This window comes from Myotis daubentonii, chromosome 15 (genome assembly GCF_963259705.1).
Source record: "Myotis daubentonii chromosome 15, mMyoDau2.1, whole genome shotgun sequence".
NCBI classification, from domain to species: Eukaryota; Metazoa; Chordata; class Mammalia; order Chiroptera; family Vespertilionidae; genus Myotis; species Myotis daubentonii.
Window position 1 is genome coordinate 3,400,250 of NC_081854.1, and position 14,785 is coordinate 3,415,034.

The 14,785-nt window shown below is 54.0% G+C and overlaps 3 protein-coding genes across 3 annotated transcripts in view; all 3 read left to right on the forward strand.

Annotated features, from left to right (window-relative positions):
- Positions 1-8,175, forward strand: part of LOC132216528 (leukocyte immunoglobulin-like receptor subfamily B member 3) — a 68,434-nt gene extending 60,259 nt beyond the window's left edge. The window contains exons 12-13 of the mRNA XM_059665789.1: positions 6,006-6,058; positions 6,813-8,175. Of these exons, the coding sequence (XP_059521772.1) occupies positions 6,006-6,058; positions 6,813-7,199 (440 nt within the window). The 3' untranslated portion in view covers positions 7,200-8,175. The remainder of the gene's footprint in view (positions 1-6,005; positions 6,059-6,812) is intronic.
- The window catches only part of LOC132216518 (leukocyte immunoglobulin-like receptor subfamily B member 3), a 114,394-nt gene that overhangs the window by 43,365 nt on the left and 56,244 nt on the right, over positions 1-14,785 (forward strand). The gene's annotated exons all lie outside the window — the stretch shown is intronic.
- LOC132216523 (leukocyte immunoglobulin-like receptor subfamily A member 6) lies at positions 1,772-4,161 on the forward strand. Its single transcript, XM_059665780.1, has 4 exons — positions 1,772-2,221; positions 2,388-2,699; positions 2,921-3,202; positions 3,503-4,161. Exons 1-4 carry the CDS (start codon positions 1,918-1,920, stop codon positions 3,874-3,876), a joined length of 1,272 nt encoding a protein of 423 aa, XP_059521763.1. The 5' UTR covers positions 1,772-1,917; the 3' UTR covers positions 3,877-4,161.

The window sequence follows — 14,785 nt, forward strand, 5'->3', positions numbered from 1 at the left end:
GCTCAGGCTCTGCCCTCAGGAAGGGGGTCTGCTCGCAGGATGTCTCCCTCTCACAGTCCAGCCCTGGGGGATGTGAGGGAGGTGTGAGCCCATTTAACACGCTGCCTCCTCCTCTCCTAGGATCCTACAGCAAGCCCAGCCTCTCAGCCCTGCCCGGCCCTGTCATCACCTCAGGACAGAACGTGACCCTCCAGTGTGGCTCAGGGCAGGGATTTGACAGGTTCCTTCTGACTAAGGAAGGAGATCACAGGCTCTCCTGGGCCCTGGACTCACAGCCACAGCCCAGTGGGCGGTCCCAGGCCCTGTTCCCTGTGGGCCCCATGACCCCCAGCCACAGGGGGACCTTCAGATGCTATGGCTGCTACAGGAACAGGTCCCAGGTGTGCTCACATCCTAGCGATGCCCTGGAGCTCCTGGTCTCAGGTGAGGGCCCCAACCCTGTCTGCTGAGCTGTCAGCTCAGGGTCCCCTCCCCAGAACAATCATGGGCTGAAAGGGAGGGAGGGGCTGTAGGGATGGTCACCCAGAGAGGTCTGCACCTCAGACACCCCTGTCCCTTCCCCAACCCTCCCCCTCACCTGGTCCAGAAGGTGCCAGGTGGACAGTGGGAGAGACTTAGTGAGGACTCTGTGGAGGGCGCTCCAGGGTCAGTCCCAGGCTGTCCCCCTCTCGCAGTCCTTCCCAGGACCCAGGGGCCCCAAGACCCCACCCAGAGTGTGCTCTCTGCTGAGAGGGAGACAGCTCCCCAGGCAGTTCTGAGTCTGAGGACCTAATGCCCCCCATGAGCTAAGGGCAGGCTGTGTCCTAAGGCTGCTAGGAGCTGGGGACACATTTCAGGGAACCACAGGCCCCAGGGGCTCTGAGGATGGGTCTCCCCCACCCAGGGAGTCAGGCCCCAGCGGGGAAAGTGGGGATCTCTGTGTGGAGGTGGTGGGTGCCTCCATGGGGTCAGGGCTGAGCCATGTGATGGTTCTGGAACCTCTGAAGTTTCTCACGTTGACTCACACTTCCCCTGCCTGGGCCTCAGTGTCTCCAGGTGTAAAAGGAGAGAATCCATGTCCAGAGCTTAGATTTCCAGTCAGTTCTGGCCCTGACCTCTTGGGAGAGAGGCCTCACAGGGAAGGCCCCGGGACGTGATGTTATGGGGCCTGTCCCCTCTGCCTCAGTGATGGTGACAATGTACAGGGAGGGACGGGCAGGACAAGGGTCCAGGCCCCCAGTCCTCCCCCTCAGCTCAGGCTCAGCTCAGAGGAGGGACTAGGGTGGATCAGCCCTGGTTCATCTCCTGGCTCTGCTGCTCCTGCTGTGGGGCTGGGCGGTCCCTTCTCTCCTCTGAGTGTCGGGTTCCTGTCTGCTCATCCCTGGTCCCATCCTGCTCACAGGCTGCTGGGAGATGAGGTGACTTAGGGCCTCACAGAGCTCAGGAAGGCAGAGCCCCCAGCCCAGCCCGACCTTCCCAAGGGGTGTCAGGCCCTGCAGGGTGGAGAAGGATCCTGGAGAGACAGGGAGTCCACCCCTCACCCTGCCCCTCCTGTACCTGCTGTGCTGGGGGCGGGTAATGAGGACGGACCCTCAGCTCCAGATGAGATGTGGACAGGCCGCTGCAGATGAGGAGCCCAGAGCACGAAGCTAGTGTCCCTCTGGGGATCAGCGTGAGGACAGGACAGGGAACTCAGTCCTGGGTTCCTGTCCCAGCCCCGCCCCGTCCAGGCTGGGTGACCTGGGGCACGTGATTAACCTCCCTAAGCCTCAGTGAAGTGGGTGGTGGGGTCAGCAATCCTGGTGCATGACTGCTGTGAGGTGAGAGGAGTTGAGTGGCAACCCCAGCACGTACCTCACACACAGTAGGTGCTCATTAAATGACAGCACTGTCTCGTTCATGACGTCCTGAGGAGATAAGGGCTCCCCAGGACCTTTCATGTCTGATTCCTTTCCAGGAGACGTCTCCAAACCCTCTATCTGGGCTGACCCAGGCCCCAGCATCACCAATGGGAGCTCTGTGACCATCTGGTGTCAGGGGTCTCTGCAGGCTAGTGCCTACGTTCTGTATAAAGACAGGCGCACTGAGCCCTTTGAAACAAGGATCCCACAAAACTCCAGCAACAAGGCAGGTTTCCTCATTGGAGCCACGACAACCCACGCAGGGCTGTACCAGTGTGCATATTACACCCCTGAGGACATACTCTCAGAGCTGAGTGACCCCCTGCTCCTGGTGGTGACAGGTAAGGGAGACACCGGGTCCCTCCCCACTGTGGGCTCCAGGTCACAGGCAGAGGGAGGTTTCTCCAGAACCTCAAATCAGGGCTCATGGGACCTCACCCCTCACAGAACACACCTGGTGTGTGAGGGCAACCTTCCCTTTAACACAGATCCTTTCTCCTCCCTCAGGAGTGGGTGATGCACCCTCCCTCTCAGCCCAGCCCAGCCCTGTGGTGGCCTCAGGAGGGAACGTGTCCCTCTCCTGTAGCTCATGGTTCACATCGGGCACTTTCCATCTGCTGAAGGAGGGAGGGGCTGACCCACCCCAACACATGGAAGCAGAAACCAGGGCCTATGCTGGGAGGAGCCAGGCCCAGGCCATCTTCCTTCTGGGCCCCGTGAGCTCGTCCCATGCGGGGACCTACAGATGCTATGGTTCTCCCACCGTCTACCCCAACGTGTGGTCACAGCCCAGTGCCTCTCTGCACATCGAGGTCACAGGTGAGGAGCATGCCAGGGTGCATCCCCATCTGTTTCCAGGGCCCAAATACCTGATCTGAGCTGTGAGCCCAGTCGAGACCTGGGATCATGGGGTCAGTGACACTGGCCTCTTGGGGACAGACCCACAGGCGGGAGACTCATGGAGGAACATGTGAGACCTCTCACTGCAGCCCAGTGGGCGATGTGCGGTGTCCCCTGGTGCCACTGCCCCCTCCTCCCAGGTGTGCACAGGGAGCCCGCCCTCTCGGTGCAGCCAGGCTCGCTGGTGCTGCCTGGACACAGCCTGACCCTCCAGTGCCACGCGGAGGCCGGCTTTGACACATTCGCTCTGACCAAGGACGAGGGGCTCCCACACCCCCAGCGCCTCGATGGGCAGAACAGCCCCCACTTCCCCCTGGGCCCCGTGAACCGCACCCACGGGGGCCGGTACAGATGCTACAGTGGACACAGCCTCTCCTCTGTGTGGTCGGCCCCCAGCGCCCCCCTGGACATCCTGGTGGCAGGTGAGGAGCCAGCCCTGCCCCTGTCCTGAGGGTCTGCTCAGGGCTCTGTGCCCAGGGTCACCTGGGGGTGATGGGGTCCAGGAGAGGGGCCTGGAGCAGAGGCTGAGCTGGGCATAGGCCTAGGGGATGGAGGGTAAAGGGGGTGAGGCCATGGAGATAATGACACCCCCAGGGGGACTGAGAGGAGCTGAGAGGGGGTCACAGACAGAGTCTCTGGAAAAGGACAAGGTCCCTGAGCTCAGGGTCAAGGGCGTGAGGGGGGGGGGTGGCTCTCTACACATCACACCTTCCTCTCCCCAGGAATGTACAGGAAACCCTCCCTCTCAGCCCAGCCGGGACCCTCAGTGCCCAGGGGAGCGACCGTGACCCTGCAGTGTGGCTCTGAGATCTGGTTGGACACCTTCCACCTGCACAGGGAGGGGTCACTGGATCCTCCCCAGCACCTTCGTCTGCAGGACACGTCTGCACCCTCTCAGGCCACCTTCACCCTCAGTCCTGTGACCTCAGGCCACCAGGGGACCTACAGGTGCTATGGCTCACACAGCACCTCCCCCTACCTGTTGTCACAGCCCAGCGACCCCCTGGAGGTGGTGGTCTCAGGTGAGGAGCCCCAGCCCCACCCCCGTGTCCTCAGGTCAGTTCAGGGCCCTGTTCCCAGGGAATCTTGGCTGTAATAGGTGTAATGGGGTCACAGAAGGAGGGACCCCCAGAGGGAACTCTCACCCCCAGAGGGATGGAAAGAGCCAGAGCCGCTCCCATCCCTGCCTCATCCCCATCCCCCTCCCTGAAGCCCAGACATGCTCCCATGGGCAGAGGGAGGCTGGAGAGGATGGGGCTGACCAGGAGGAGAAAGGACAGAGGCATCCATACTGACCCTCCAGTCCCCAGTCCTGTGGCCTCAGCCAGAGAGACCAAGACAAGAGTGTGACCAGAGGAGGCCAGATCCCCAGAGAGAGCAGGACCCCTGCTGGGGCTCGGCCTGTCTCCCAGGGGGGTTGGGAGAATGGAGATGCTGGGGGACCACAGGGGAGTAGCAGCCCCCACCCCCACCTCCCATCCTGATTGAGGAGCCTCTGAGGATTGGTCCCCCAACGGGAAGTCAGGCCCGCAGAGGACTCAGTGAGGGTCTGGGGGGAGGTGGTGGGTGGGAGGAGCTCAGTGTTGGTCTTGGCTCAGCCACTTCCTGGGTAATGGCCTGAGGAACGTTCCTCCTCCTCACTGGGACCAAGTTCCCCAAAGGCTGTTAGGACAGTGTGCATGCGTGTCTGTGTGTGTGTATGTGTGTGTGTTGGGGACAAAGGTGGTGTCTGAGTCTCCTCCACAGCCTTCCAAGGAGCAGCCTCAGCCCTGGTTCAAATCCCAGCTCTGCTCCTTCCCGCCTGTGGGACCTTGGACATGTCTGTTCCTCTGAGTCCTGGTCCATGGGCTGTGGGTCAGGCCCCCACCTCCCTCAAAGGGAAGGCCCTATCACGCAGCCCTGCCCAGTTAGAGCTCAGGGACGATCCAGGCCTCCCTCCTGCCCTTCCTGGTGGCGCCCCACGTGCACAGGCCCTTCTGTGGAGGGGAGGGGGGTCAGGCTGCAGAGTGAGACAGGGATCTGGGCTGGGATGGAGAGGGGTGGTCTACCTGCAGGTACAGGGGCAGCATGAATAATAATAATATTAATAACAATAATAGTAATAATGCCCTGACCAGTTCTGCTCCGTGAGTTAGAGCATCAGCCCTCTGACTAAAGGGTTATAGGTTCGGTCCCTGGTGAAGGGCACATACCTTAGCTGCAGATTTGATCCCCCACCCTGGTCAGGGCACATGCAAGAGGCAACCAGTCAATTTGTCTCTCACATCAATGTTTCTCGCCCCCCTCTCTCTCTTCCCCTCCCTCTAAAGATCAATGGAAAAAATATCCTTGGGTGAGAATTTAAACAATAGTAACAACACACAGGGATCCCCCTGTCCCAGGTTCCAGTCCCAGCCCTGCCCCACCCAGGCTGGGTGACCTGGGGCTTCTGATTAACCTCTCTGAGCTTCAGTGAAATGGGTGGTGGGGTCAGCAATCCCTGTCGCATGGCTGCTGTGAAGTTAGAAGAGATGAATGACAGACCCCAGCATGTGCCTCACACACAGTAGGTGCTCATTTATTACGTCATTGGCTCATTCATGACATCACTTGTGTTCAAGGTCTCGAATGGAACCCGATCATCCTAATCGGGGTCTCGGTGGCCCTCGTCCTGCTGCTCTCCCTCCTTCTCTTCCTCTTCCTCCGCTGCCGGCGTCAGAGCAAAGGCAACACATCGGGTGAGTAGGGGTGACCTGGGTCACAGGAGGGGGGCTCAGAGCACCTGCCACAGGAAAACCAAACAGCTGGAGAAGGTCAGCTGAGTGGATTTCTCCAGAACCTCAAATCAGAAAATGTGGAGCCCCAGCTGGTTTGGCTCAGTTGATAGAGCGTCGGCCTGCCCCAAAGGCCCCAGGCTTTCCCTGACCTTGGCCCACCTCCCCACCCCCTCACACCCTGCCCCCCGTCCCTAACTCTCCTGTCTCCTCCCCCAGCTGCAGCCCCGCTGGAGCCCCTCTGTGAGAGGAAGAGACAGCTGCCCTGGGGAGGGGGCACAGGGATTTCAGGGGATGACTGGGGAGGGGAGGCGCTAGGAGGGTGTGGGTCGCGGTGGGAAGGACTGAGACCCACACTATGTGACGTGGCGCCTCACCTCACCCTGTGTTAGTGGCCCATCTGAAGCAGGTGGGGTCTGCTGCCCTGAGATCTCGGGGACCTGCCAGGAGACACCCCTGTTCTTCCCAGCAGATGCTGCCGTGAAGGACCCGCAGCCTGGGAAGAGCGTGGAGCTGGACCCTCGGGTGAGACCCCTGCTCCTGTCCAGGCCTCCAAGGACCTTCTGTTGCCCAGTTTAATCCAATGGACCCTTCCCTGTCCACCTCACCTGCTTCTCAGAAGCATCCACACTGACCTCCCCTTTGGGCCCCCAGGTGGTCCTGCTGTGACTCACTCCTCCTGGTTTCCTTGTGGCCTCATGGTCCCTCCTACATGGCCCCCTTTGCCGGCCCCTCGTCCTCTGTCTGGCCTTGTGCAGCCCCAGGTCTCAGGAGGAGGCAGGAATGAGTGACTCACCCCCAGGAACCCAGGATCTCCTTCATTCATTCCCCCAGCAGATGTGACCGGGCTCACTGTTTCCCGGCTCCATTTAGGGCCCACGGTGCAGCCCTGAGCCACACTGTCTCCACACGCCTCGAGCTCCCCTGTGGATGAGGGAGACAATATGCAAACAAGCAGACAGTGTCCCAGAAAGCAAAGTGCTGTGAAGGAACATAACGCAAGAGGAGGGGATAGAGTGCATGGCAGGGGGACAGGGAAAGAGCGGGTACAAAGGTCCTGGGGCAGGACATGCTTCTTCAGGAGGATGGGCCATGAGGCTGGAGCCCAGTGAGCAAGGGAGAGCGCGTTAGGATAAGAGTCAGAACCATAGAAGCATCCAGAGGCCTCAAGGCTCAGGAAGTCCGTGCAGATTACATCAGGAGGGGGACCTGATCTATTTAGACTGTAAGTCATTTCTCTGGAAACATGTGGATACTTGACAGGAGGCACTGTCTCCAGCAGAACAGGCAGGATGAAGACCCCCAGGGAGTGACGTACGCCCAGGTGAAACACTCAAGACCAAGACCCCGGCAGGGAATGGCCACCTCTCCTTCCTCCCTGTCGGAGGAATTGCTGGACACAAAGGACAGACAAGCAGAAGAGGACAGAAAGATGGACAGTCCGGTAAGTCCCATTCTCTGCAGACCTCCAGGTTTCCCCAACCCCAACCAAGTGTCATCCCTCTCTCTCCCCCTGCTCCAGGCTGCACCTGATGCCCCCCAGGATGTGACCTACGCCCAGCTGAACCTCTTGACCCTTAGACGGCAGACAAGTGCACCCCCATCCTCCCCATCAGAGGAGCCCCCAGAAGAGCCCAGCTTGTACGCTACTCTAGCCATCCACTAGCCCCGGAGGACCCAGACCCCACGCTCCAGGGAGGGGGCCTGCAGGGACCCCAGAAGGCATGAGTACTTCCCCCATGGACTCTCAGCTAGTGACCCCAGCCAGCCTGGAGACCAGACCTGCTCCACTGGCAGCTCCTGGCACCCTCCGGGAGTCACCTGGTTCTGTAAGCAATATGCCTACATTTTGGATCAAAACAAGACTTCTCAATAATCAATGTGTGAACTTAGAAGAAAACAGGAGTGAGAGAATGCTTTAAGTGAATGACAATGTAAATATCATACATCAAACCTATGAAGTGGGACATAGGATCAACCTAAGTGTCCTTGAACCGATAATTGGATAAAGATGTGGTTACTATACAAAGAGAATATTTCTCAGCCATAAAACATGAAATACTGCCATTTGCCACAACATGGATGGATCTGGAGAGCATCATGCTAAGTGAACAAAGTCAGAAAGAAAAGGACAAGAACCATCTGATTTCACTCATGTGGGTGAAATATGAACCTGAAGTGTCATATATGTTAAATACATTGAATCTGTAATTAAAACTTTCCTGCAGCCCTAGCCGGTTTGGCTCAGTGGATACAGCATTGGCCTGCTGACTCGGGTTCAATTCTGGTTCAAGGGCCCGTACCTGGGTTGTGGGCATGATCTCCAGTGGGAAGCTTGCAGGAGGCAGCTGATCAGTGATTCTCTCTCATCATTGATGTTTCTCTCTCTCTCTCCCTCTCCTTTCCTCTCTGAAATCAATAAAAAATATATATTTTTTAAAAAACTTTCCTGCGAAGTGACCTTAGAGTTCAGAAAGTTTCTCTGCTAAATGCTTCTGAACACTTATGCATGTATGAAATACACACACATATACACATGCACGTATGAAATCCACGCATATACACATGGACATACACATGGGCACATACAGACATATACGCAAACATACACGGACATATAAATTGGCACACATGGACACACACATCAACATACACACACATAGGTATACACACAAAAAAATCTAAAATAATATAAAGATCTATTATTCTATTTTGAAAGGATATATCCAACGTCACTGGATACATCATTAATATCTAAAAACCAATTGCATTTCAGACTTCCAGTTTTAGACCAAGGGGAAGCAGACCGATGGCCCCCTAACCCCCGTACAGCACAGCAAAACCCCTGGTCATTGCACATACATCAAACAGAAGCCCACGCCTGGTTTGGGCCGGAGCTGTGAGGTGCGGCCTCCTGACCACAGCAGCCTGGAGACCAGACGTGGACCCGGCTGCTCCTGGGACTCTCTGGGAGTTACCATGTTCTATAAGCAATATGCCTACTTTTTTAAAATTTATTGATTGATTAAGTTATTACATATGTGTCCTTGTCCCCCTTGTTGTCTGCGTCCATTGGTTAGGCCTATATGGATGCATATAAGTCCTTTGGTTGATCTCGCCCACTTACCCCCACCCTCCCCTACTTTCCCTCTGAGGTTTGACGGTCTGATCAATGTTGCTCTGTCTCTGGATCTGATTTTGTTTATCAGTTTATGTTGTCCATTATACTCCATAAATGAGTGAGATCTATGCCTACATTTTGAAATCAAAGCAAGACTTCTCAATAATCAATGTGTGAATTTAAAACAAAACAGAAGCTAGAGAATGTTTTAAGTGAATGATGGGCAGCAGCTGCCATGGGAGGCCCTACAGCAGCTGTCCTCTCTCTCTCCTCCTCACCTCTAGCCTCACTGACTGACCTGCAGGCCCCCAGGAGCTGCAGAACCCCTACAAGGCTGTGGCTGACCAGGTGTGTGCCACGCTGCTACGGTCCTCTTCCTTCAGTCCTTTGCATGGGGCCTCCTGACAACTCCAATGTTAATGTTAACGGCAAATGCAGATTTCAAGGTGGAGGCAGAGTATGTGGAAGCTACTACACTCACCTCCTCCCAGGTCCAAACGGGAATTACAACTAAATGAAGGAGCAATCACCCTGAATAACCACCTGGAGACCAGCTGAGGAGGAGTCACAGAGCCAAGGATTTACAGAAGCCACTTGGAGACTGGCAGGAAGGGCAGGCACGGGAAAAGGGCCGCCCCACTCTCCAGGCAGTGGCTGACCTTGGCCTGCACCAGAGTCCCTCCCAAGAGGCCCAGAACCAACCCACCAGTGGGCAGCTTCACACGACATCAGAGCAGGACCCAACTAGCCTCACAAGCAGCACATCCAAATGGAGGTCTCCCAGACAACAGACCCTGCTAAGGCCAATGCCGCTTAGTCTGGTCAGCATCTGCCCAGCAGCTTGCCTCCTGGCCAGCCAGCCTGAGGGTCGATCCCACCCACAAACACAATAGCCATCAAGACTCAATTACACAGGTCTGGTGTGGAGAGCCCCTTGCCAATCTTGGGGAACCTGGTGTGAAACCATTCCTAGACGACCTGCTTCTGGGTTGGGGTTTCATATGTAGCAGAGCAGCTCTCTCGCTGGCTGGGGGAAGGTCAAGGGGGAAAAACAGGAGACATATGTACTACTCTTTGTAATATTTTAAGCAATAAAACAAAATTTAAAAAAAGAAATAACATAAATGTAGATTTTAAATTCAAAAAGTAAAAAGAGAAGGAGAGAGAGAGAGAAGGAGGAGGAGGAGGAGGAGGAGGAGGAGGAGGAGGAGGAGGAGGAGGAGGAGGAGAAGAAAGTCAGCCCTCAACACAAGGTTTGTCTAGCTCCCGGCCTCTCTCCTTCCCCTGAAGAAGGCTTCCCACCAGCCAAAGTGGGAACGCGGCGGTGGAGGGAAAGAAGGGAGGGCGGGGGGGTGGGGGCGGGGGGCGCGGGGGGAAGGGAGAAGAGGGGAAGGGGGGAAACGCGAGTGTGGAGCCAACCGCGGTAGCGTCCGTTCCTTCCTTTCGCGCATGGCACGGGGACCTTCGCTTCCTCTCGCGACCCCGCCAGGCTGGGACGGGAAGTGGGGGTGTGTGGCCGACGCGGCCCCTTTCCCAAGGGGCTCGAGGGCCGGCACCCTACTCCCCATTTTTTCCTCCCCCTCCAAGGAGCCCGGTCGACCAGCACGCCGAAAACCGCAGGCGCAGGGCAGCCGCGAGGACAAATGTTTGCGCGGTGGCTCCGGTAGACCAGATGGCCCGGACTTAGACTCGAGAAACAGTGACAGATGGGGTTGACTAGATGGCCGGTCTGGATTTAGTCTCCTGTGGTAGTGGAACTGTGAGTGATAGGGTCGACCAGATAGCCCGGCCCAGACTTTGTCTCTGGCATTGGGTCAGAGTGATGGATTGACCGGTTGTCTGTGGAGAGATTGAAGACAAGGGACTGGTGATCCAGCAAGGGTAGTAGGCCAGGGGCGGGGCAGGAGGCGGTGCCAGGGGAAGAGCAGGGCTGGGCAGAACAGGGAGGAAGAGCAAATAAATGTCGACAGAATATATATATATATATATATATATATATATATATATATATACACACACATATATATGTATTTTTTTTTAAAGACTCAATTACAGTCCTAGCTGATTTGGCTCAGTGGATAGAGCGTCAGCCTGCAGACTCAAGGGTCCCAGGTTCGATTCTGGTCAAGGGCATGTACCTTGGTTGTGGGCACATCCCCAGTGGGGAGTGTGCAGGAGGCAGCTGATTGATGTTTCTAACTCTCTATCCCTCCCCTGTCCTCTCTGTAAAAAATCAATAAAATATATATAATAATAATAAAAAAAGACTGCCCTAGCCGGTTTGGCTCACTGGATAGAGCGTCAGCCTGCGGACTCAAGGGTCCCAGGTTCGATTCTGGTCAAGGGCATGTACCTTGGTTGCAGGCACATCCCCAGTAGGGGGTGTGCAGGAGGCAGCTGATCGATGCTTCTCTCTCATTGATGTTTCTAACGCTCTATCCCTCTCCCTTCCTCTCTGTAAAAAATCAATAAAATATATTTTTAAAAAAAGATAAAAGACTCAATTACAAGAGGAGGGCCCACATAACCCACTAAAGGGACATCCCTAGAGCACCCAGCTTAGGTGATCAAAGAGACTAGGCCACTTGGTCCCACAGGGCACCTACCCCATTAGGCCACCCACCAAGCTGGGAGTCATGGCAGACCTAGCTAAGACACAGAAACAAACACAAAGATGCAGGCAAAATAAGGAGACAGAGAAACAGACCCCGAGTGGAAAAAAAACAGTAGAAATCTTTAAAAAAAAAAAAAAAAAAAAAAACTAAATCAAATGGAAGCAAGCAGTTTATCAGGTATAGAGTCCAAAGTAATGGTTATAAGGATGTTCCAGGAACTTAGGGCACGTTATAACAGCATGAAAAAAACCTTTTGTAAAAGTCAGAAATGAAGAATACAGTATATGACATCATGAATACACTGGCCGGGGCTGGGTGGCTCATTCAATTGGAGCATTGTCACATACACCAAAGGCTGTGGGTTCAATTCCTCTTCTGGGAACATACCTAGTTGTGGGTTTGGTCCCGGGTTAGGGTGCCTATGGGAGGCAGCCAATCAATATTTCTTTCTCCCTCTCTCCTTTCTTCTTGTCTCAAAAATCACTTTTAGCCTTGACTGGTGTTTCTCAGTGGGTAGAGCATAGGCCCCTGCACCACAGAGGCTCAGGTTCAATTCCAGGTCAAGGGCACATACATAGGTTTCAGGTTTGATCCCCAGCCCCAGTTGGGGCATGGGAGGGTGTAAGAGGCCGTGGGGCTCCAGGAAAGGCCTGACCCCACTCCAAGTCATGTAAAGGACATGAACTTGGCTTGCACCCCAGTTCTTGTGATTTAGGCAAGCAGACATTTTGTCATAGCAACTGTTTGTCATAGCAACTGCCAAACATAGATGGAACTAGACAAAGCTTGCCCAGTCTTGCCCCAGTCTGTAACAATCTGCTACTTCCCCATGATAGGCCAAGCCCTAGCAGTGATCTATGAAGCATGACCAGCCACAGCTTAGCTATAAAACAGTGTGTGTAAAAAACAAAGTTGCTGGTGTCTTGTGCCAGTCCTCCTAACCCCGGTCTCTGGTGCTTTCATCCCACGCCGCCATTACCCTACAGGACCTTTTGGGAGCGGGTCTCCACAGGAGGGAGGCAACCAGTTGATGTGTCTCTCTCACACTGATGTTTCTCTCTCCCCAAGCCCCCCACCTCCCTTCCACTCTCTGAAAAGCAATGGAAAAATTATCCTCTGGTGAGGATTAACAAAAATAAAATAATTTTTAAACAATATCCTCAGTTGAGGATTTTGAAAAAGAATACACTGGAAAGAAAAAACAACAGGTTAAATAAAGCAGAAGATCAAATGAGTGATTTGGAAGACAAGGAAGAATAAAAAAAATCAGAGTAGCAAAAAGAAAAAACGTTAAAAGAATGAGGATAGTTTAAGGGACCTTTGGGACAACATGAAGTAGAACATCAGCATCATAGGGGTACCAGAAGGAGAAGAGAGAGAGCAAGGGATTGAGAATTTATTTGAAGAATTGCCCTAACCGGTTTGGCTCAGTGGATAGAGCGTCAGCCTGCGGACTCAAGGGTCCCAGGTTCGATTCCGGTCAAGGGCATGTACCTTGGTTGCGGGCACATCCCAGTAGGGGCGTGCAGGAGGCAGCTGATTGATGTTTCTCTCTCATCGATGTTTCTAACTCTCTATCCCTCTCCTTTCCTCTCTGTAAAAACTCAATAAAATATATTTAAAAAAAAAAAAAAGAATGACCAAAAACTTCCCTAAACTAGAGAAGAAAAAAGACACACAAGTCCCAAACAAGAAAAATCCAAAGAGGCCCACACCAAGCTACATTATAATTAAAAAGGCAAAGGTTAAAGACAAAAAGAGAAACTTTTAAAAAATATTTTTTTATTGATTTCAGAACGGAAGAAAGAGGGAGAGAGAGAGAAACATCAATGGTGAGAGAATCATTGGTCAGCTGCCTCCTGTATGCCCCACACTGGGGGTCGAGCCCACAACCGGACGTGTGCCCTCACCAGGAATCAAACCATGACCTCATGTTCATAGGTCAACTCAACTACTGAGCCACACCAGCCGGGCTTTAAATATTTATAGCTGAGTACTTTGGATGTGTAAATGTGTGACTTTCAGCAAATTTGTGAAATGGTCAGCTATCTAATTGTTCAAATCTGTTTTTTCTTCATTGACATCATTCTCCTTTGCTGGGAGATCAATAACATAAATTGTCATACAGGTCCCCGAGTCTGTCTGTGTCCATGGTGAAATCTGGATTGCCTCCCATGCAGGTGCTTGCCCAGTGCTGAGACCGAATTCCCAGTGTGAGGGAGGAGCTCTGCTCAGGGGCGGAGGGGCTCAGAAAAGACAGCAATGACTCAGAGGTTTCGAAGGAGAGCCATGAAGAAACAGACGGTGCTGACCTACAGAAACAGGAAGTCAGTGAAGGGAAGTGTGTGGGGAAAGAAAGTCCACAGTCCCAGTGGGGCCCTGCTTTCCTCTAAAAAATGGAGAACAGTCTTCTCAGCATCTCCCAGGCCTCCCTCTCCCCTGGGGTGTCCTCCCTGGGACGGCCCCACTGGCTCCTCCAGGCACCAAGGAGAGTGGGGCAGCCTTCACTTCCTCACTGGAGCACTTCACATAGACCATCAACTCACTCCATGTGCCCCATGAGCCCTTCTGAGCAGTGCCCCCCACTGACCACAGACTTAAGATGATTCATCTGTGTCATCCAATCAGCCTCCTTCCTGGTCCTCTAACTCAGGCCCCACCCCTTCTGCAGGTCTCTCCTCTCCCCACCTCCTGAGGACCCTTCCAGTAGCCCCATCTGGTCCCAGCCTGCCTGCTGCACCCCCTCCACCAGTTTCCACCTTCAAAAGAGATCCAAGGTGCACATCTGATATTCAAGGCTGTGAATGGTCAGGTTGAGCTAAACACACCAGCCCCAGCAAACACGACTCTCCCTCCACAACCCAACTCACCCAGTTACCCACACTCCCCTCCACACCAAACCACATGCAGAAACTGAGCTGTTTAGAAATTCTGTGCCTTCCTCCTCTGCTCCCTCAGCCAATCGGAACCTAGCCACCTCCTCTCCAACCTGCTGGACCAAGCCCGTCCTGTCTCAACCTACTCAACTGAATGTGTACTTTCTGTTACAGGTTTGTGTAAGAGTTATACGCTGAAACCACATGAATGACTGAAAATACTGATCAGCACACCCTCCAAGAGCCAGGTGAACGTTGGAGTTTTATTACTAATGGAGTGAATTTTCAACAGAGCCGGCCTGTATAACATCTTCACATAGTAGTAGCCTTTAAAAACTGAAATATTTTCATTCAACCTGTTGCTAAAAATTTTTCCCATTGACTTCAAGAATATATTCCAAATATTTGCGTGGTGCGCTAGCCCTTGTGTGACCAGCCTGCGCCTTCGCCTGACTGCTCTCATTTCTGACAAAAGCTCTAGATCTTTCTGGTCCGATCCTCTGGGCTGCTCCCTGCTCATGCCTTGGGTCGGTCCATCCCCAAGAAGGACCCTTTCAGCCAGGACCCAGGTTGCATGGCCTCTACCAGTTATTGAACTTCATTGTCTCATTTCCTTTATTCTCCCAACGTGTACATGAGA